General features: G+C 26.5%; 1 protein-coding gene across 1 annotated transcript in view; it reads left to right on the plus strand.

Annotated features, from left to right (window-relative positions):
* Positions 1 to 24303, plus strand: part of LOC136083628 (leucine-rich repeat serine/threonine-protein kinase 2-like) — an 87861-nt gene that overhangs the window by 42489 nt on the left and 21069 nt on the right. Inside the window, exon 7 of the mRNA XM_065803108.1 lies at positions 5541 to 5695. Within this exon, the coding sequence (XP_065659180.1) occupies positions 5541 to 5695 (155 nt within the window). The remainder of the gene's footprint in view (positions 1 to 5540; positions 5696 to 24303) is intronic.

The following is a 24303-nucleotide window of genomic DNA, read 5'->3' on the forward strand; positions in this document are numbered from 1 at the left end:
ATACTAATAAAACTCAATTTAACAGGATTCACCTTGATTTAACAGGATTCACCTTGATTTAACAGTATTCACCTTGATTTAACAGTATTCACCTGATTTAACAGTATTCACTTTCTTAGTATATATCAGACATTGTGCCACAGTTTAGTACTTCTAAGTAGATCTTCTTAGAACCTTTGAGAGAGTAATGAGACTGCTGTCCTCCAAAAGATCAAGTATGATTTATGATGATTTCATTTTTGTGTTTAATAAAACTACAAGGATGGCTAATGTGTTTTGTTTTTCGTTAATGTTCCTATAAAAAGGTGGAAAATATGATGATGAATAGGCACAAATATAATTTCTAAATTATTTAGTTTTTAAGTTTATACTTTCAAATTTGATTTTATTTTTTTAATTTTAAAATATTTTTACCATAGGCATGGTCAAAGATACCTGATTGCTTTATGATAGTACGCCCATTTATAATAGTGTGTTAGACCGAAAGCTTATAAAAATTTTAAAAACAAAATCTCTTGAATATTATCTAGCAATATCATTTTTGACAACTTTTTTATTTATTTTGTTTTTACTTTTATATTAACTTGTCATTAAATAATGTTGCAAGTACCTCGATAATATTCTAGAAAAATAAAATTACTTGCTTTAAAACTTACCAGTTATTAAAAATTAAAACTTAAAAGCTGTTGTTAAGAATTTCTGAATTCTTTCAAATCTAATTTTGCTGATGTTAAATATAAAAAGAAATGCTTGGTAACATTAAATTTTTACAACGGATTTTTTGAATAATTTTTTGAAATGATATGGTTAAACTTAAAAAATAACACTTTCCTCTTCAAGTTATTGATCTTCTGAAACATCATAAAATTTAATAAGATTTAAAAGTTTAAAAAAGAATTTAAAAAGCCGATTTTGTAGAGTATAGAAAAGTTAGGAAAACATGATGTCATCTATTTCTCAATTAAGAATGGATGTACGTCTTTCATTTTTAGTTAAGTCATCATTGCTGGAGATATTGATGCACTCACATCTTTAAAAAGTAGTGCCGTTGCAAGTAGATTTCAAGTGGAGAGTGGGTGCCATACAGGTTTTTGCCTAAAACATTTTTAACACATAAAAACAAATCTAAATTGCTCAACAATGTTGAAATCATTTAAATTATAATTTTTTGTTTTTCTACTTTAAAAAAAAGTTGTTTACCGTTTGCAAAGTCATTGTAGTTTTATGAACATTTATAACTGTACAGTCGCAGTAGTTTTTATACATCAAACTGTTAAAATACTCCCCCTCCCCCTATGCTTAATCTGCCACTGAACATTAGTAACTTTTATAGTAGTGTTGCATAAAATAATTGTCTTCCTGATATCAAGTATTTAGCTTAAATAGCATCTGCATATAAAGTTAATAACATTAATATAAACTAATTAGGACCTTAACATTAAAAACAGTTATAAGTTAGTAAGGAATAAATTATCAAAAAAGGTCATATTAGGAAAGGTTACTTATAAAACAATAATAAATTGCTAATTCATTATATGACTACTTCCAATCTATATTTAATGCATTAAATGATTACTTCCGATCTGTTTCCAATTCCAAAAAAAGTCCTAAACTACCAGAACTGGATGTAGTTTGAGTACACAATATCATAAGTTTACATGTTTTGCAAAATTGATTCCATTCTTCAAATCTCTTATTCGTCCCTGTACGGAATACTGTTATAATATCTTATAATGATACTCTTTCTCTTGAGGGCAAGATTCAAAAATTTAGTTAGACTTGCTCTATCTGCAAAGCTGACGCCACTCACCCATTTTCATAAGGTTGCATCTTTTTCTCTTTTCTACAATTGAATCAGTGATTTTTAAAAGGGCTGATTTGACATTTTTTTTGAAATTCACTTTTTGTGTGTTTAGTGTCCTTCTATGATAGCTTCATCAGTTAATGTCAAAAATGTGTTTAAATTTTATATTCTTACACAAATAAAGCCACCTGAAAGTTTTTGATTTTTTTTCAAAGGGCAAATTTGCTTCAAATACGCCCTTTTTAAAAAATTCACTCTCCAGCTGATTCGTATTTTTAGGCGCAATACGCGGAAAATGTAAACAGTTTCATGTATGTTGTTGTTATTATAAAAATTTTAATGGATCTTGTAATTCCAAGTCGTAGAAAGAGGATAGAAAGTTATCCTTGTGATTACAAACTTAACAAAATAAAACAAGCACGTTTAATGGGACAGTCATACATAAATCATAAAGGAAATGAAGTCCCATCAAAGTACCCTAAGTTTACTTGCAGGTAAGTTTCAAATATCCAATGTAATATATATATATATATATATATATATATATATATATATATATATATATATATATATATATATATATATATATATATATATATATATATATATATATATATATATATATATATATTGTATACACACACACTATATATATACATTTACATATAGTATATTTAAATCATTTTAAACTTATCATAACTTTAATATTTACATGAAACTCTACTAAAATTATAAAAAATACTATACTATAAGATTTTGAAACATTAATCAAATTTCATGAAAGCATAAGTTTAAAAATAATTTAAATATATTATATGTTTATATGCCTAAAATTTATAGAATAGCATACTTCAAAATATTTTAACCCCAAAACCTAACACTAAGTTCAAACCAGCTATAGTACTTAGATATGGGTATACCTGTTTTATATAGGTATGATGAGTAAAATGACTTTAAAGTAAATAATTTACAGGTTTTACATATTAAACTTTTCTTGAATAGTAGTTTGATATGCCTAAGTTTTGTTATGATTATTTTTTCAGATAGTTAACATACACTGAATAGTTATCTTGTTATAGTAAGCCTAGGCTTATATAGTTCTTGAGAGTATAACATAGGTGGAAGCATTAAAAAGTCAAATACACTTAGTATGATTTGGTCTATTTCCCTACAACTTTGGTGGCAATGTTGTTCTCTGTTTAAGATAATGCTGTGTATTTTAATAAAAGCGTTTTCTAGCTTGTATTAGTTGTATATTAATTTTTCTGATTTCTTTTTTAAGGTGCAATAAATAGTGTTTGGAAAACTTTGGAGAGACTAACTGTGTGGATATCTTTTCCAAATTTTATGATATAAAAAACAAAGACAAACAAGATTTTTATATTCAAGGATTGATAGATGTCACTAAAGTTAAAAGAAGAACGGCACATCAAAAGAATCTTGAAAAACCAAAGCAGCCAAATAGCTTCTATCATGTGATTGCAGGCAATATACGTGTAGAAATATGTTGCAGGGCACTTTTATCTGTCTTAAGTATTAGTAAAAAGCGATTAAGGAGAATAAGGAACCTTAAGGTAATTGGAATAACCCCTGAAGATAAAAGAGGAAAAGGTATTACTAATTGTCTCAGAATGTTCATGACATTGTTAGTAATCACATAAGATCATTTCCACTCAAGGAATCACATTACTCAGACAAAAGAATATATTACCTCAATGCAAGTTTAAATGTAAAATTAATGTGGCAACTTTTTTGTGATAAAAATCCAGATTTAAAAGTGAGCAAGTCTTTTTACTGGAACCATTTTAAAACAAATTTTAACTATCGGTTTGGGCGCCCACAAGTGGACACTTGTTGCACATGCGAAGAATTAAATCTTAGATTAAAATCACCACATCTCAATGATGTAGCTAAAAGAGCAGCGCAGACTGATTTAGATGCTCATAAGCTCCGGAGTAAAAAATTTTACAATGCTTTAAAACATGAAACATCAGAAGATAGCTCAAAGGAGGAGCACATTCTATCATTGGCATTTGACTATATGAAGACGATAAGCTTGCCAAAAATACCTGTCCAACAACTTTATTACATGAGACAGCTATCAGTTAATGTTTTTTCTATACATAACATTAAAGAAGAAAAAAGTCATATATATATATATACCATGAAGGCTAAGGAAGAAAAGGGCCTAATGAAGTTGCGACTTTTTTAAATGATTATTTGATCTCACTTCGATAAAAGTATAATACATTACGTTTGTTTTGTGACAACTGTGGTGGACAAAATAAAAATCAAACCTTATCACATTTTTGTTTATATTTAACTGACAGTGGTAGGTTTGATAAAGTTGAACAGTTCTTTCCTATGAGAGGGCATAGTTTCCTCCCTTGTGATAGGGACTTTGGTATAATTTCAAGTGTTTTAAAAATACATGACCATCTTTATCACATGCCTCAACTCACCGAGCTTATTATTAGCAGCTCCAGATCACAAAAGTTTACGGTGAAAGAAATTGTAGATGCAACTGAATTTTTTGATTTTAAAGCTTGGAGCCGAAAACATTACAAAAAATCTTGCATTTCTTCAGAAACCAAGGGTAAAAATACCCCAAAAGAAAAGGAGGTTCACTTTTCAATTAGTAACTTGTTTTATTTTGTATATGAGCATGATAAAAAAGGCTACATTAAGGCATTCACCAATATTAATGGTTTGGTCTGTCATACTTTTTTTATGTCCAAACATACGGGTACTGTTCTACAGGTGGATAGTTTGGCTTATCCAAGTGGCAAAGTTACTCTGAAAAAAGTGAAGGTGGAAGACCTTGAAAAATTAAAACAATTCATTCCTGAAGAAATCAACGAGTTTTATAATGAGCTGTACTCCTGGCCAACTAATGAATGTGAGAATCTCCCTGATAGTGGCTTTGAGGGGGAACTAGATTAATTCTTACTGATAGCTAATTTAGTTAAATATATGAATTATGTTTATTACTGGGACGTTAAAACATTGTTTTAAAGTACATAGTTGTAGTTCTTACGGAGTTTTAATTTATTTTCCTTCTTGAAATACTCAATTTTTTTTAAAAGGGCCAATATTTTGAAATTTCATACATTAATTATTAACAAACGAAATGTTATAGCAATTATCAAAGTGTACTAAGATGTTACTCCTGCATATATTTTTTAAAAATATATTACACAAATTCTGTATATTTAATATTATAAGATATAAAGAGTTTTTTTTAGTTTTCTCAAAAACGGGTTTTGAGCAAATCAGCCCTTTTAAAAAACACTGATTCAGTTACTATCATGGTTGCTGCTCAAACAAGCTCTCATCTTTAGTTTCATCAACCAAAACTCATTCTTTTTTGAATTGTCATTAAGTAAAGTTGCATCTTTTTATTGAATCTGTCACTTCATGCTCTAAAAACTTATTTTCAATTTATTTTTCTTGCACATCTATGCTTTAGCAACTCCCTCCCATCTTCTTGGTTTTCCTGACCCATACCATAAATCGCATGGTTTCCTAATACCATCTTCATGGTGAGCCATACAACTTACAATTTTTCAAGTCTTCCGTCAATCATTTTACTCTTTAACATTATACTTTGATTTCTAGTAACTTAATAGTGGTTGCTTGAAGCTTTTTTGTTAGTGTATTAGTTTTAAAAGAATGATTAACAAAAATAGAAAATAATAAACTTATTTAAATTTGTAAATGTTATTCTTTTTTTTAGGTACTATTCTCTATTTTGAAGGTGCAAATGAAGATTTATATGACATTATTTTCCTCAGTCCATCATGGGTTTGCAAATTAATGGCAAAGTTTATTACAGTTGATTGTGTTCATGCTTTTATTAAAAATGGTATTTTAGAACGAAACAATATACCGGTATGTGTGAATTTACTTTATAATTTTGAAGTAAATTTTTGTTTGTTTTTTCCAAATTAGCTCAAATCCTATCCAAAACTTTTGAAGCATTTATAAAATTTGTTATGGTAATAGTAGTTAAGCTATAAAGTAGCAGTTAATAAATAAATGGAGAACAATAATTCTGAAGAGCCCTTCTGTTCAACAAGTCATTTTTTTAATTTTATGTTAATTCACCTCCCCAAGGTTGAGGAGGCCACTACAGGCGAGGAGGCCACTACAGGCGAGGAGGCTACTTAATTTTAGCTACAACCCTCTCTCAACTCTATAACTCCGAAACAAAAGTCTTGACAAACAAGGTTGCTGCGTGGAGAAACAAGTTGAGCATGGTACTACCAGGGATGTGGTGGGAATCGAACTTTGAACCACTTGCTTATGAAGCATCATAAGACCAGAACGAGACCAGAAGACGCTTATGAAGCATAATAAGACCAGAAGACCAGATCAGATGCATAATTTTTTGACATTTTAAAATTACTGCTGTTATTAACAAGCAATCAGCTGTAGAAAACATGTCTATATATGTATATGTATATATATATATATATATATTTATATATATATATATATATATATATATATATATATATATATATATATATATATATATATATATATATATATATATATATATATATATATATATATATGTCTATATATATATATATATATATATATATATATATATACATATATATATATATATAGAGAGAGAGAGAGAGAGAGAGAGAGAGAGAGCTGCTTCGAATTGTGATTCGATGGGCCCTAATATATATATATATATATATATATATATATATATATATATATATATATATATATATATATATATATATATATATATATATATATATATATATACAAGAGCTGTTTCGAATTGTGATTCAATGGGCCCTAATATATATATATATATATATATATATATATATATATATATATATATATATATATATATATATATATATTAGGGCTATCGAATCACAATTCGAAGCAGTTTGCAAATCGAATTGAATCATGATTCCAATAAGCATTTTGAGGAAATCTAAGTTTAACTAAAACATAGATATCCTTAAAATGATGATTTGATTTGAGATTCAACTCAATTTGTAAATCAACGCCTGATTCAATTCGATAGCATAAAAGGTGATTCGCAGGGCCCAACTATGTATCATATATATATATATATATATATATATATATATATATATATATATATATATATATATATATATATATATATATATATATATATATATATATGTGCTTTCAAGCCATGGAAAACAGTTCGTAATATGTTTATGTGTTTTCCAGCTGCAGAAAAGAGATCATTTTAGGTCTATGATCCTTACTCTTCTATATTCTTTTTAACTGATCACAGCATTAAATTACTTAAATGCAATAGTGGTGTAGTGATAGAGTGCTCGCCTCATAAGCAAGAAGTTGCAAGCTCAATCCCCACCAAGTCCCTAGTAGTATTGCACTCGACTTGTTACTCAGCACAACAGCCACATTTGTCGTTTGGGAGTTATAGAGTTAAGAAAGAGTTGTAACCACAACTAAATTAGTCTCCTAGACTGTAGTGACCTTCTCAGCCTTGGGGAGGTGAATTAACATTTTAAAAAAATTGGATATTGTTTATTTTTGCTTCAAAATATTTTTAAAAGAACACTAATTTTTTTTTTGCTTCTATTTGGCACAGTTAGTAACATTCTAAACTCATGTAATATCATTTCAATATTCTTTAGTAACAGTTGCAAATAAGATTTTTTCTTTATTAAATATTAACTAAAAAAAAATAAAAAAAAAGGATGTGTACCGTTTTAACTAAAATATAATACATATTAATTAATATGTATTCAATAGTAAGCTTTTCTTTTAATACTGAAAAATATATAAAGTTCATTCTCTAGAATATCTCTAAATATGCATGCTAAATGTTGTATTTAATAAAGTTGACCAAAATTTCATTATATTTAATAAAGTTAAATAAAAAGTTAACAAGTTATGTCATATTTAATAAAGTTAACATTTTGTACTGTGCCATTATTGTCATTATTGAACACTTATAAGTTTACAAAAAAATTAAAAAGTTATGGTTGTTAAAAATGTAATTAAAAGTTATATGACTTTTTAATAGCATTTCATAATATTTGTTTAAAAAATAACAAGTTATATTTTCAAATACTCATACTCTTTCTCCTCTAATCAAGGTTCAAAAACACATTATAAAAGTAATTGTTTTATCTACTAAGCTTGAGCCTCTCTCCCATCGTCATAAAGTTGCATCTCTTTCTCTTTTCTACAAATACTATTATGGTTGTTTCTCAAAGGAGCTATCATCTTTACTTCCACCAGCCTAAATTCATTCTTTTTTTTTTCTCTTACATTCTTTTGCAAAACTCATTCTGTCCCTGCATGCCCTAAAAACTTTTTTCTAGTTTTTTTCCCCACATTAGGATTCTTTGGAACTCTCTCCCATGTTTTCATGACTCATACAGCCTTTAAACAGTGTAAACATTGTTCTTTTCATTTCATGACTCATACAGCCTACAACTTTTCAAGTCTTCATTAAACAGTTTCCTTGTTCTTTAAATCTATTATTTTTCTAATAATTTAATAGTGGTTGCTTGCAGCCTTGTTGGGAGTGAATCAGAATTAAAAAAAAAAAATTTAAATCATGTTATTAAATATTTGATTTTATATTATATTAGCATTGATATTATATAAATATTGGTACTTTATTATTAAACAATTTGAGGTACAAAGGAGGTTATTTTAAAGTTTATACTTGAGTTAATGTTTTCAAGTTGTTTAGTCTTTCCTTAGAATTATTTTTGATTTAACAATTTTTTTGTTCAACTTGACATATGTTTTCTATTAAAACATGTTAATTTTGCTCTAAATAAACTTTAAAAACTTTTAGTTTTTGTGTTAATTTTAGTTAGGGGGCATCCTTAAAGTGATTTCATATAAATATATTATAGAAATAATCCTTAAAGTGCATATGCAGTAAAACCAAGGACCATTACTGAAGCCCACAATCTGCCAGAGTTGACCAAAAAGCTCAAAAGGAAAGGTTGTATATTGACTTTATCAGTTGTTTACAATCACAACCCTTGCAATTAAGAAAAATGAGGTCGGAAAAATAATTTACTGTCCTCAATCTTTTAGGGGTCAGCAAAAAAAATTTGAAACAAAGGTTTTACCATAAAACATAGTAACAAGGTCAGCAATTTTTGCCAGCCTCAAAAACTTTTAGGTTGGCATTGCCAAATGCCGACCTTAAATCCAAGGGTTGCAATCAACATGCATACATAAGTGGCAGAATTTTTATTTGTAATTCACTTGATCAATTTTCTATACCTCTTTTTTATCATCAGACTTTTAAAGTGAAAAATTTGTTAAATTGATTGAAAAATTATTAAAACATGAAATATCTAAAAATATTAGAAATACAGCTGTAACATTTAGAAATGGTTTATCCTTGTGGAATTTTAAAATATTTTTACATATTTATAATTTTATATTCATTTCAAAAAACAAGCTTTTCTAATTTTTTAGTAGTTTTTTTTTACGTAATTTATAACTTTCCCTGTAAAAAAAACTGTTGTACTGGATTTCAGTGTTAGGGTGAAATTAACTTAAAAGCATTTAATCAACACTTATCAAAAACAATATCTGTCTTATTTATTGAATATCCTTTCCTACTCCGTCACTGCAAGTTGTCAAAGATTGACTATAAATGCTAAATTTAAAAAAATTAAATTAAAAATTATTTTACGATGCCATATATTAATTAAATAATAGATATAATTTTATATTTTAAATCACACTTTTTTTGCTAGAAAATTTTTTTTTATAATTTGTAAAGAGTTCATGTTTAGCTTTTTACGTTACACCAAAATCATTAATTGTTGATAACAAAAAATGACAAATGATTGTTTTTAATAGTTAAATAGATATTAAAAACCTGCCTAAATGCTAAAGTTTTAATTAGTTAATTTTTATTCCTCACAAGCCAATGTAATAGTTTCTGGTCCGAATTAATAAACTACCTGCTGTCAATTATTGAAATTGAAAAAATTAATTGACATCTTCAACATGATGAAGTGGCGAGATTTGTATTGTAAACTTTTAGAGGCTTTATTAGAAAAGAAGGTTAATATTAAAGTAGATAGCAAAGTTGAGGATATTTTAATGGGTTTGAGTATAGCAGGTGGAAAGAAAAGGGATTTTACGAATGAGCTGAGCAGGAAATAAAGGAGACAAACACTGACATTGTTTATGGTTAAATTTCAGAACTAGTTGAATGGTGATGTCAAATCTAAGAATAAAATTCAAACTGCACCTCCACCATTTAATCCTGGTAATTAAATAACTATTTATGTATATAATAATCATTTAGTGTTATATGTATTTGATGTTAATGGGAAGTTGTAAATGCCGATATTAAGGTGTTATTCATTTTTTTAGTCTTCTTTAACAAGAACGGGTTGGCAGTTGTACGAAACTATAGGACCTTGAGAGTATTATATTATAGATTTCATAATTTTCCAAATTTCTTTTAAACACTAGAGTATTAAAAAACTGAACACAGATATTCAAGTCCCATGATTCATATGATCATTTAATTTTATAAAGATGAATTATCTGGCGAATCTTATTGAACAAAGAAAAGGAAATTGGAAAGGTTGTGCAGCCCATAGTCTAAAATTAAGCTGCTGTCTGCAGCTATGATGCATCTAAAGGTGGATGGCAGATTTAAAAAAGTATGGGCAGGTCTTAAAGGAAATACTCAGTAGTAAAGAAGATGGAGCAGTACCTTGTACAGTAGGGTAGATCTTATAGTAATAATGAAGTACTTGCTCTGTTATTACAGTGCAAGTTGACCAATAATGATTACAAAACAATGCACAATGGAGCCTAGGAAAAGAATCCAGCAAAATGTATCTCTTATATAAATCAGTATGTAGAGGCAAAGGAGTACTGTAGAATATATGTAGAGGACTACTCAAACTGAACTTGGATATCAAGATATATTAAACCATACAACAAAAAGTATTATAGAAGTTTAACTGCAGATTGTACTCGTGAAGTTGTATCTGTTGAGGAAAATCTATTCCTGACTTGCTTGGTACCACTTCAACCATCTTAAATTGCTACAGCTGAGATTCTGTAGATTAATGAGAACCCTTCATCAACTTTACTACATACTTCAGATCTCTTAAATTTAGATACGTTTTTTAATTTCATTGTTAGAAATGGATTACCTGACCCCAAAATCATATGTTTAGATTTACAATATGACTATATGTAGATGTTTTCTATTTTTGCTAACTTTTGGTGTATTCTGGCTCACTTAGGAGAGGCATGATTTAAAATATGGAGACTGGTTTAGATATCACTATATTTTAGGTTATTTTTGTTTAAATAACTTAACAAATAAATTTATTTTTAACTTGCTAAATAAAAATCTTCAAGGAAGAATCACTTTATATATATTGAGCAAAAAAGATTTTGATTGAAACATTTTTATTTAAAAAGAATTTTTAAAGTCATACATCAAAACAACACAATTTTATAATTTAATCCTACAGTTTTTAACAGTTTGTTTGAAAAAATGTTTGACAAAATTTTACAATTTTTCATAAAAGACATATTCTTAAATAAACCCAAAAGCATGAAATTGTCAATCGATTGAAATTAGTAAGATAGATAACAAACTGGCAAATCAGATCATGTGGAATAAAAAGTACATTATAAAAAAAAGTAAATTGACTTATTATGTCAGTTGGTTTTGTAAGTAACTTCTATGTAAATCATTGAGATATGCACGATTCTTATTATATGTATCACTTTTTAACCAATTTCAAATTAAAGATAACCAGAAATGTGTACTAAAGTCTTATAATGTATTAATGTATTTAAACTATTCTTTTTGATGTTTAAAATTTATATTGCTTTTGTTTTTATGTTTCTATTATGATAAATAATAACTTCACACATTTTTGATAAAGAAAGTCGGTGTTGGAGGCAAAGGTTATCCTGTAATTCAATAACTATCATTTATCATTACTTAGTTTGTAAACAAATAATAAATTTATCTATACGCTCACAAGTATTAAAAGATATTTTTTATGAAGAGGTGGCTTAAATCACTGAACTGTGTTTTTCCAAGTAAAAAAAATCTTTTACAAAACTGATAAAACAGAAAAACTATATAAGTTTACATACTATTATATAAACTTATTGCCCTTACATTTTGGCTTTAGGCTTTTTAAGGTATTTTTGGTCCCAAGCTTCAATCACCACAATTACAAAACACTCATTTGAAATAGACATAAACATCTTTTAATTAGGAAGCTTTGCAATGCTTGAAAATATCTTAAGAATTAGAAGATAGAAGTTGCCGAAGATAGAAATCGCCAAAACAACTTAAGAATGAATGGACTTGAGGAAAATGAAAACAAAAATTGGCAAGACATGGAGAGTAAAGTGAAGAACTTTGTGAAAGCAAAGCTCGGAATAAATGAAAAATCAAAATCGAAAAAGCACATCGAGTTGGAAGAAAAGAATTTAGCGAAAAAAGAAGAAATAGAACAATTGTAATAAAGTTTTTGAACTATAAAGATGAAAGCACGATATTGTCAACAAAGATTTTTGTGAACAAGCGATACAAATAAGAAAAAATCTGTTCACTGAAGCAAAGGAGTTACGATTGAAAGGCAAGTATGCAAAAGTAGTTTATAATGAGTTAATAACACTCAATTAATTAAGAAAAACTCCTTAATTTTAAAATTATTGAAATATAAAAATTCTAAAATGGATTCAATTCAACAAAATAACATTAAATTGAATTAACAAGTTTTCTTCAAACTAATGACTTTGAACTTAATGAAAAACTTGATCTTAATTTAAATTAATTAGTCTTAATTTAAACAACATTTGAAAAAATTGAATTGGCCTACAAAATGAATAAACTTAATAAAGCGGTTGAACCAGACGATATCAATGGAAATATTATTATTGGTTCTTATGACATCATTAAAAATATTCTTTTAAAATTTTTTAGTTGCTCAATTATACAAGCAATATTTCCATATGCTCTCAAAATAGCTAGAGTTACTCCAATCTTTAAAGAAGGTGAACTAACTAAATTCAATAACTCCCCCAATCGTCCATTTTCAGTTCTCCCGGTTTTTTCAAAAGTTTTGGAAAAAATTATGTATAGTAAAATATATAACCATCTAACTATAAATAAAATATTATACAAAAATCAATTTGGATTCAAAAAAAATAGTTCTGCTGAACATGCAATACTTCAACTTACTAGAAGTATTGCAAATTCATTTGAAAAATCACAATATACTCTAGGCATCTTTATAGACTAATCAAATGCTTTTGAAACTATTGATCACAAAATTCTTTTTAAAAAACTACAACTATAGAATCACAGGCAATGTATTATTATTAAAAAAACTATTTAAAAAATCAGAAACTATTTGTTAAAATAGATTCAATCTTATCATCAAATTTATTAAATATATCATGCAGAGTTCCAAACGGATCCATACTAGGACCTTTGCTTTTTTTAATTTATGTTAATGATCTCTACAAAGCAACAAATTTGACAACAATTTTGCCGATGTCACAAATCTTTATTTAACTGACAATAACTTACTAACATTATTCAACTAAATGAATAGTGAGATCATTGAAATATCTAAATGGTTTAAGTCAAACAAACTATCAATAAATATCAAAAAAACTAAATGGGTCATCTTTTACCCAGCTTCAAAAAAAAAAATCTTTTTCAAATATACCTTCCTTGTATATTAATAATACTGAAATAAAGAGAGCTAAAGTTACTAATTTCTCGGTTGTTTACATTGATGAAAACCTCACATGAAAAAATCATGTTAACAACCTAAACAATAAAATTGCTAGAAGTATAGCAATGCTATACAAATCACCTTTTTTAAATAAATATATTTTAGTTCAATTATATTACTCATTTATTCTTTGCCATATTAATTATGCTAATCCTGCATGGGGTGGTGTAAATAAAAGTACACAAGACGTTCTTTATTGGCAACAGAAGCATATTGCTTGTCTTATAAACTTTAAAGACCGTTTTACTCAAGTCTTTTACTTAAAATGAATATTTTAATGTATATCAACCTAATGTATATAATATTCTTTGCTTTATGTATAAATGTAAAACTAACACTTCCCCTTAACCTTTTTATAATTTGTACTTACATAAAAAAAAAAAAAATTAGATCTTCGAAATGAAAACTTTATCCAACAACCTTTTTTGCGTACATATGGTAGATCTTGTATCTTTTAAAATCAAAATATTTCAAAACTATTTTGTTCCATAAATATCTCCTCGAATTTTTATGGAACAGAATAGTTTTGAAATATTTTGATTTTACTCAAGAGTGGAATAACAACACATTCAAAAGAAAACTTAAACAGATAAATTTATCTATCGATAACTTACTCTTACATTTTTAATTTTTATTAAGTAAAATTTTTAAAATTCAATTCTTAGTTTTTACATATATAAATATTATATATCATTTACGTTTATTTATTTTTACTTTCGACGAGAATATATATATTTAACACAATAAATGTAACAATGTAGTTGAAAAACAATGCGGTTCTTGTCGACAAGACCCTAAAGTCTTCTACGAGATCTCGCATTGTTTCTCTTTCAAACTTAACTAATCTTGTAATCATTCTATTGAAATTTTTTAAATTGTATTTTATATATGTATAAATATTTTAATCTTATTGAAATTATTATAATTGTAAAACTACTAATATTGTAAAACATTTAAGGAAAGAACAAAAAATTAATAATAATTAAAAAAAAAATCAGGTATCATATTTTAAATATTAAGTATAAATAAATATGCTACTACTATTTCAAACAATTTTATTTTGCTATTTAACAGGCAGTTTAATGCATTTTCAATACAATTTTCTAAAAAAAAGATTGAAATAGTTTAACTTCTTTTCCGTTACTTTTGTATTGTACAGAAAAATAACATAAGGTTTAACTATTATTAGATTGCCAGATTATAAGATCGCATCAAATTATCAAACAAAAACATATAACTTAATTCTTATATTAAAATTACAATAGTTTGTTGAAATAAACAGAAAAGAAAGTTGTGATATGGTCGATGGCCTGTTTAGAAACACACAATCATCAGGTGGCCTGGGACTGCTTTATAATATGATTAGTTAATTAGCTGGAATAAGAAAATTCAACTTTATAATTTTAGCACATACATTACTAATATTTAAAATTTTATTTATAAATCCATTTTTAAATGGTTCCAAATTTATGTCTAATCCTAATTTTACTATCAATTATAAGTGATTGTAGACTTTAAGATATAAATCTGGACCACTCAGTGACCAATACATAGTGCAAAAGACAATTTTCTTATTAAAATAAAAAAGCACACTGGACTGCAACCAAGTATGCATTGCAATTCTGGTGAGATAGAAGGGAGATTTGCTACAGGATCACATGATTGTAGATTTTTTCTGTAAAACTAATTTTTTCCATAAAAGTTTGATGCACTTTTTTTGTACAAAGATGGCGTTGTGTTATACTTTAACTTTTTTAGATCAGTATAAAACTTTTTATAGTTTCTTTTCAACATTAAATTAAAATAGATAAATTTTAAAAGTATTGTTATAATGCTAATTTCAATATTATTATAAGTATCCCATAGGCACAAATTGACCACACTTTTAACAGACTGGATCTTTTATAGAGATATTATCAGCAGTAAAAATATTTAATAATTGTGTAATATAAGATTGAGGCATCTTTGTTAGTGCTTTTGGTGCGCATTGATAAGGCCACATAAGGCCAATCCTTATGACTTTAGGTTGATTAGCATATAATGACTATTGCTATTATTATTGCTTAGAGTTAAATGCACTATATATGATTGTGTCAGTTAAGCTATGAGTTAAAAACATGAATAAAGCTTTAAGTATTAGCAGTATAAGTATAGCTTTAAGTGAAGTTTTTTAACAAATTCAAAAATGGGTAAAAAAGTACCAAAAACGATGAAACACAAAAACCATCATCATCACTAAATTCTATAAGTTCTGTATCTATAGATCTATCATTAACTAATATTTGTAGTCTTCAAAGCAATTTTTCTTCTGTTGAGTTTTGAAAAGTTCGTCAGACCTACTTGCTCTTTTGTGAGACTTATTTAAGTAATCTTAGTGTTGATGGTTATCTTCCTTTAATTTATAACAACTCCAAAAGTCAAATGTTTGGCCTGGGCATTTACATTTGTAGGAATTCACCCTTTTCACAGGAAGTACTAGGAACTAGGTTTGAATCCGCAAGCTACTCTTTTATGTGTTTTCGTTTAGCACTACTTCACTTTATTACCTTTCTCTGTGTTCTATATCGCTCTCCTTCATCTCAAGACTGCACTCTTTTCAATGTTACTTCTAATCAAACTGACCAAGCCCTTACTCTTTGTTCTTCAGCCAATATAGTTGTTGTTGGTGACCTTAATGGTTATCACACTGAATAGCTTGGTTCTAGTGTCAGTGATTCTGCAGGCGTTAAGGCCCACAACATTTGTCTTCCTCAATCTCTGACACAAACAGTAAACTTTCTAACTCTCTTACCAGACAAGCTGAATCATTTATCTTCTCTACTCGACTTATGTGTTGTTTCTGATTCTAGTCAGTCCTCAGTTTTTCCACATTCACCTTTTGTGTTTCTTATCTCTCTAAAACTATTATCTTATTCTTCATCGTCAGAATCCCTCTATTATTCTATTATTCTCTATTATTACTCTTATTATTGTACCTCTTACAACTACCTTAAAGGTGACTGGGACTCTTTCCGTGATTTTTTTCGTTATGGCACTCGAGTTGAAATTTATCTCGAGTAGAATCTTCCTGCTGACAAATGTGCTTCTTATGTAACTTTTTGGATTTAGGTTGTCATTGAATCTTTTATTCCTTCTCAATGTTTTCAAGTCAAACCTCACTTTTCTCCATGGTTTTTCTCTCATTGTGCTGCTACAATTTCAAATTGTAACCATTATATCCATATCTATCATGAAAACAATTCTCCAAACAACAAATGTCTGTTTACTATGGCTAAAAACTATTCTGAAAATGTTTTGTCTAACGTCAAAGATGAAGTTCTCAGGTCGCAAAATCTGATCATCTCAAAAGTTACTGAGACTTCTGGAGAATCTTTAACAGTGTCTATAATAAGGGCAAATCTGTTATTCAACTTCTGTTGCACGGTTCAAATTTTGTTTCCTCACCTAAAAACAAAGCTGAATCGTTGGCTAAGAATTTTTTGTCAAACTCATCTCTTGATTCCACTAATCACATCCTACCTGATATAGCCGATAAACAGGTGGATCCATTGCTTGACATTTATCTCAGTCTAAATTCTGTATCTAAAGTAATTTTCTGCTTAGACTCTTCTACAATTTATTTGTCCAGAAAACATACTTGTAATAGTCTAGCAGAAGTGTTCTTTGGAGCTGTTGTCTATACTTTTTAGCCTGCTGGAAACTGCATCTTTTATCCCTTTTTATAAATATTCTGGAGAGCGATCTTACTTGGCCAATACTGTCTCATTTGTCTTACATTTAGTTATGTTGTCTTAGATTGTCGTCTTCTTACATAGTCTTACTTTGTTTGTTGTTTTGTTCTTAGTTGTCTATGTTGTGTGTTTGTTGTCTACATTGTTTGTTTGTTGTCAATGTTGTCTATGTCATTTGTTCGTTGTCTTTATTGTTCAGTGTTACGTTCTTGTCGTCTTACGTCGTCTTGTCATCTTAGGATCATAAGCAAGGTATTTGAGTCTAATTAACAAACACTTAATCTCTTATCTAGAATCTAATAACTTACTTTCTGATCATCAATATGGATTTTGATCTTTTCTACTGCTGATTTGTTAATGGTAATAACTGATAGGTTTTATCATGCATTAGGTAATTGTGGAAAGTTTATGGTTATCTCTCTCAACATTTCTAAAGCCTTTGATATATTTTGGCTAGTCTTTTCCTTAAGCATTCTTCTTACAGTATATCAAGTAGCATTTTAAGATTATTGAAACCTTCCTTAACAATTGTGGTGTAAAAGTTATCTTTATTGGACAGCACTCTTGTTTATTTCCTATAACTTCAGAGGGGTTCCTGTAACTTCAGAGGGTACTTTTTTTAATTTACATTAAGGATCTCAGAAATTCTCACATATAAAGTGGCATTGTTGCTGATTATACTACCATTTCTTCTTGTCTTGATAAGAAGAAAACATTCTCTCATTGCTTGGAGGGGGCATTTGAATTTGAAAAGGATCTCAATTCTGCTACAGCATGGAACTCTCAGTGGCAAATAGCTCAATTTTTTATGATTTCAATGTTGCTTCACTTTATCATGCTCACTACTTTTGATTTATTTTACTTAAATATAATACTGTGTGTTTTTATATTTTAATAATAATTGAACTATATATTTTATTATAGTTTAAATATTTTGTAATATTTATATATATTGGTATTTATATATACATCTTAATTTATATATATTTGTATATATATATATATATTTGTATGTATATATATATATATATATATATATATATATATATATATATATATATATATAAATATATATATATATATATATTTGTATATATATATTTGTGTATATATCAGGGCATTAGCCAGAAATAAATTTTATACCATGTTTTTGCCGTATTGGGAATTTTTATCGTTGTTCTAGAAAACGTTGGGAATTTTCTAGAAAAGGTCCTAAAAAACTCAAAAAAACACTCTTAAAAAAAAAAGTTATTGACTTTTGAGAATTTAAAGCCCATTGGGAATTCCGCCAATATTATATATATACGTGGCACCATTTAGCTAGCTAACACCCTGTGTATATATATATATATATACAAATATATATATATATATATATATATATATATATATATATATATATATATATATTTATATAAATCACACTATTTTTTATTCTTGACATGTTTCGTAGTCATACTACATTTTCAAAAGATTTAATTTACAATTAAAACTCTGGTAAATAAATTTAAACCTGAAGACAATACAGAGAAAAAATTAACGGACAAATAAACTTGTTACAAACCAATTAAAAATTATATTACAAATTATGACAAAATAAACTTCCTAATATTAAAATATTAATAATAATAATAATAATATAGTAAGTTGGATAAATTTATAATATAATGAGATGTTTGTTTATTTAAAGAAGGATTTTCCCATTTAATATGAAGTGCTTCTTTTATTTTTAATTTGTTAATGGTAGAGGCAGTATCTAAAATCTGAAAGCAATTATTATATTATTATTATTCTCACTCAAAATATTTTTCTAAAACTCATTTCAAAAAATTACTTCAAATTTCAACGTCAGGTTCTCATTTCTTATTTAACAGAAAATTTTATGATCAATTAGATGGCGTTGCAATGGGTTCTCCTTTAGCACCAATTTTAGCTAATATGTTTATCGGTTTTCATGAACAAACGTGGGTTAATAATTGCTCATCCTCCTTACCAATTTTTTATAAACGTTATGTGGATGACATAATAGCAATTTTTAATTCAGAGTTTGAAGCGCAAGAATTCTTTTAACATTCTCAATAGACAACACAAAAACTTAAGATTTACTATGGAAAAAGAAAAAGACAACCAAATTCCATTTTTGGATGTTCTTATTAATAAGTTTAATTCACTCTCTACATCAGTTTATCACAAAAAAACCTACACGGGTCTTTTACAAAATTTCTTTAGTTTGTCCCTTCATGTTACAAAACTGGTCTTATACGTTGCTTGATTGATCGAACATATAAAATTAACAACACATGGTTTGGATTTGATAAGAATATAAAAAATCTTTCTTTAGTTTTAAAAAATAATCAATTTCCGCAAAAAGTTATCGACACTGAAATTAAATTATATGTTGAAAAGAAAATTAATCCACCTGTTATAAATACTGTTGATAATACTAATATAAGATATTTGAAGCTTCCATTTATTGGATTTTACTCAAACTTCACTAAAACTAAAATTGATAAAATTATTAAAAAGTATTGTAAAAATGTAATAATCAAATTTATATTCACAACCGATAAATTAATTAACAATTTTTGCATAAAAGATCCACCTCCTAAGATGCTTAAATCTAACGTTGTCTACAAATTTTCTTGTGCTGGCTGTAACGCCAGTTATATTGGAGAAACCTCCAGACATTTGACAACACAGATAAATGTGCACCTTACGAGTGACAAGCAATCGCATATTTTTAAACATTTAAATTCATCCATTAATTGTAAAACACTAACTAATTATGATTGCTTTCAGATTTTAGATACTGCCTCTACCATTAACAAATTAAAAATAAAAGAAGCACTTCATATTAAATGGGAAAATCCTTCTTTAAATAACCAAACATCTCATTATATTATAAATTTATCTAACTTACTATATTATTATTATTATTATTATTAATATTTTAATATTAGGAAGTTTATTTTGTTATAATTTGTAATATAATTTTTAATTGGTTTGTAACAAGTTTATTTGTCCGTTAATTTTTTCTCTGTATTGTCTTCAGGTTTAAATTTATTTACCAGAGTTTTAATTGTAAATTAAATCTTTTGAAAATGTAATATGACTACAAAACATGTCAAGAATAAAAAATATTGTGATTTTTATTTAAATTTTTACAAATTTATTGCTAATGCGATGTTCGAAAAAATATATATATATATATACACACACATATACATACACATATACATACATATATATATATATATATATATATATATATATATATATATATATATATATATATATATATATATATATATATATATATATATATATATATATATATATATATATATATTAAGAAGAAAAAGCTTATATACAAATCATAGTCAACAGAAGTTTTATTGGTAAAACAAAACAAATAAGTCTTATGTAGTGTAAAAATTTGTTTTGATTTACTTCGCTAGAAAATACTTTGTGATTAATTTTGTTAACTGAATTTTGATTAAAATGAAAAATATTTCAACAAGAACTAACAAACTAATAATTAAATCATAAACTAGTAAACAAATAAATCAAAATTTTTGCAATTTATTAAACAATCACAAATAACATTGAACTTAAGCGTCAGCATGGAAATCATTAAAATCGAATTCAGAAATAATGTTGATTGTAAAAATTTCTTGTGATAATATACTTAAATATCCAAGCCATTGTGAAATCAAGATTTAGGTAATTTAGAAATATTTCAGTAAATGTTTCTCATTGTTAAAAAATTTAAAAATGTAAAATACAGTTGAAACCAGTGACAGAGCAGATTAGCAAAAAAAAAAACTGTAAACTTTACATTAGACGTCCAAGAGATATTATATCTTAGCTTGTTTGAAATTACATAGCAGCCCATTTGCATGCAAATCAGATGTCAGTAAATGTATTGAAAAACAGAAATATATATTAAATGTCAAAAACAGTTGATGAATGGGATGTTTATTTTAGGAATAATCAAAAATAGTAGATCATTGCAACAGAGATCCATTTTATTTAAAATTATAATTATTGATAATAAAATAAAAAGCTGTTTACAGAAGAATAAGCTAATAATTTAAAGTTTCTACTTAACTTGGAAAAAGATGTCTAAAGATGTCTACAAAGAAAAAAGATAAAAAGATGTCTACAGAAGAATAAGCTAATAATTTAAAGTTTCTACTTAACTTGGAAAGTTCTGACAACAATCCACAATCACCTACAATGGCTTTTTTTTTTTTTAATTTGTGCTCCAAGAAGACCTTATCACAAAGCAATATGGAAGAGCAATTTAACTAGGAAGTTTACACATCCTTACCTGGTCAGAGCCAACAACCAACCTCAGACCTCTTGATTCTGACAAAGAACTTAAATCACTGCACCACAGCTAAATAAAGTTATTTTGTATTTTCAATAGTAGTTGCTACAAATTGTTTCTTATATGGAGTTTTTTCATGTATAATGCATAATTTTCTGTTGCATGTATATGCAATGAAAAGCTATGCACACTCAATGATTACGTATTTTATTTATAAAATGAAAAGAAAAGTATTTACCATTTTTATCATTTAATTTAACAAGTGGTTATTTTGTCAAAATAACCACTTTTATTGAAGTTGAAGTAGAAGGACAAATATTTATCATAAAAAAAAGTTTTAAGTAATTCGAAATCAGCATAAAAAATTAATCAAGAAAAAGTGGTTAAACTACACAAAATCCAAAGAAAGTTAATTTTGGACCCCCTTATAATAATTTATGTAGTGGTCCTAATAAACTTCTCCTCAGAATTGCGTTTATTAATACTGTCATTTTAAAAAGGCTCAGCACCATATTATCTAATTTATCCCGTCAGATAAACATCATCACCATTTATGTTTTACCCTTCAATTTATGCCTGCTCTTAAAAAAGGACTCCACTTCAAACAGCCAAAAACTTAACTACACCCAAATTTGTAAAGCACTAATATTTTTAATGAACTATTATGGAAAGTAAGAAATGTGAATTCAATATCAAATAACATGATAAAATGAAAAGTAATTAAATCAAAATATTAAATTTATTACACAAAAATAAAAAGTCAAAATAAGCATTTACTATATCACTGGTCAAAAATTGGTTGAAATATATAAATAAAAAATAAGAAACACTTTAGTAATAAGTTCTAATAGAAAAAACTCAAAGTATTACATGGCACGGCAAATGTAAAAAATGCTATAACATAAAACTTTATTAAAACCATGACTAATCACTGGTACTTTTTGGAAAAATACACTCAAGCCAATAAGATAGAGAAATCTATGTAAATCTATGTTAGGGGGGGGGGGACCATACAAAGTTTATAAACACCTGATGCTGTCAAAGATATATAGATTGAATTTCACTATTCAAAAGTATTACATAATGAACAACGGTAACTAGTTTTAAAATCAAATTATAAACAAGTAAGTGTATCATTAAAACCCAATTTAAAAAAAATTTTTTTTTTTTTTTTTTTTTTTAATCTTAGAAAGATAAATGAAGTTTAAATAAAATATAGTAAAAACAACAAAAACAACAAATAAAGTCACTACAATGAAATATGGTAAAAAAACACAAAAAAATTAAACATAATATTAAATGGATTAAAATGAGGTGAAACTGTTATACCAATATAAGCAAACCATTTTTAATAACAACTAGACCATTAGAGAAAAAAAGTATATATATGGAAAAAATATATGTATATAAATTATGTTAGCAATAATAAGTTAAATTAGTAAAAACATTTATCTTGACTTTTCTTCAACAAATTATTTCTCCATCAGCAGGTTCATCAGGAAGAATGTCTAATCATCAAATATATATATATATATATATATTATATATATATATATATATATATATATATATATATATATATATATATATATATATATATGTATATATATATATGTATATATATATATATATGTATATATATATATATATATGTATATATATATATATATATATGTATATATATATGTATATATATATGTATATATATATGTATGTATATATATATGTATGTATATATATATATATATATATATATATATATATATATATATATATATATATATATATATATATATATATATATAAAAACTAAAGTAAATATGGAAAAAAAATATATTATTGCAAACAATAAAAACGCTGTTAACCTAAAGTATTATTAACACAACTACAAAATTTAGAATAGTCAGACAACTAAAATATCCTTATAAAAATGTCCAAGAAGCCAACAAAAGTGATAATTTAATTGTTGACCGTATATATATATATATATATATATATATATATATATATATATATATATATATATATATATATATATATATATATATATATATATATATATATATATAATTGAACAGCTAGTGTAAAAATTGTCTATGATTAGTTTTTATGTGCTGTTCGAAAAAGTATATTTTTTATCGGTTTTGTGTTGGTTAAAATAACAGTTCGTCAGCTGAGAACCAAGAGACTGTACGTTCACACTTTGTATTTCTTCTGTTTATTATTGATAAATATTTAACAACTGATGGGTATGTGTCTAACAAATCTAGTTTTAAGAATGTTACAACTTTTAAAAATATTTCAAAAATTAGTCGCACATTCTGGCAGAAAGTCTTTACAAATTAAATTTTAAAACTTGATTTTCTCGGGAACACATAAAATTGGCATACGACCTCTTGGTACTCGGCTGACTAGATGGTACCGATGGCCATATTGTTTTTAAATCCTTGTCATTTCTTATTAAGTGCCAATATTTATTTATTATATTCCTTATTTTTCTTTCTTTATCGCTATATATTTTATATCAGGTAGGACCCTTTCCTTTTCTTCTTTTCTTTTCTCATATAAAAGTTGGTTTTGAGTATAGCTTAAAGCTTTTTAATAGAAGTGGTT

This window comes from Hydra vulgaris, chromosome 08 (assembly GCF_038396675.1).
Source record: "Hydra vulgaris chromosome 08, alternate assembly HydraT2T_AEP".
In the NCBI taxonomy this organism is placed as follows: Eukaryota; Metazoa; Cnidaria; class Hydrozoa; order Anthoathecata; family Hydridae; genus Hydra; species Hydra vulgaris.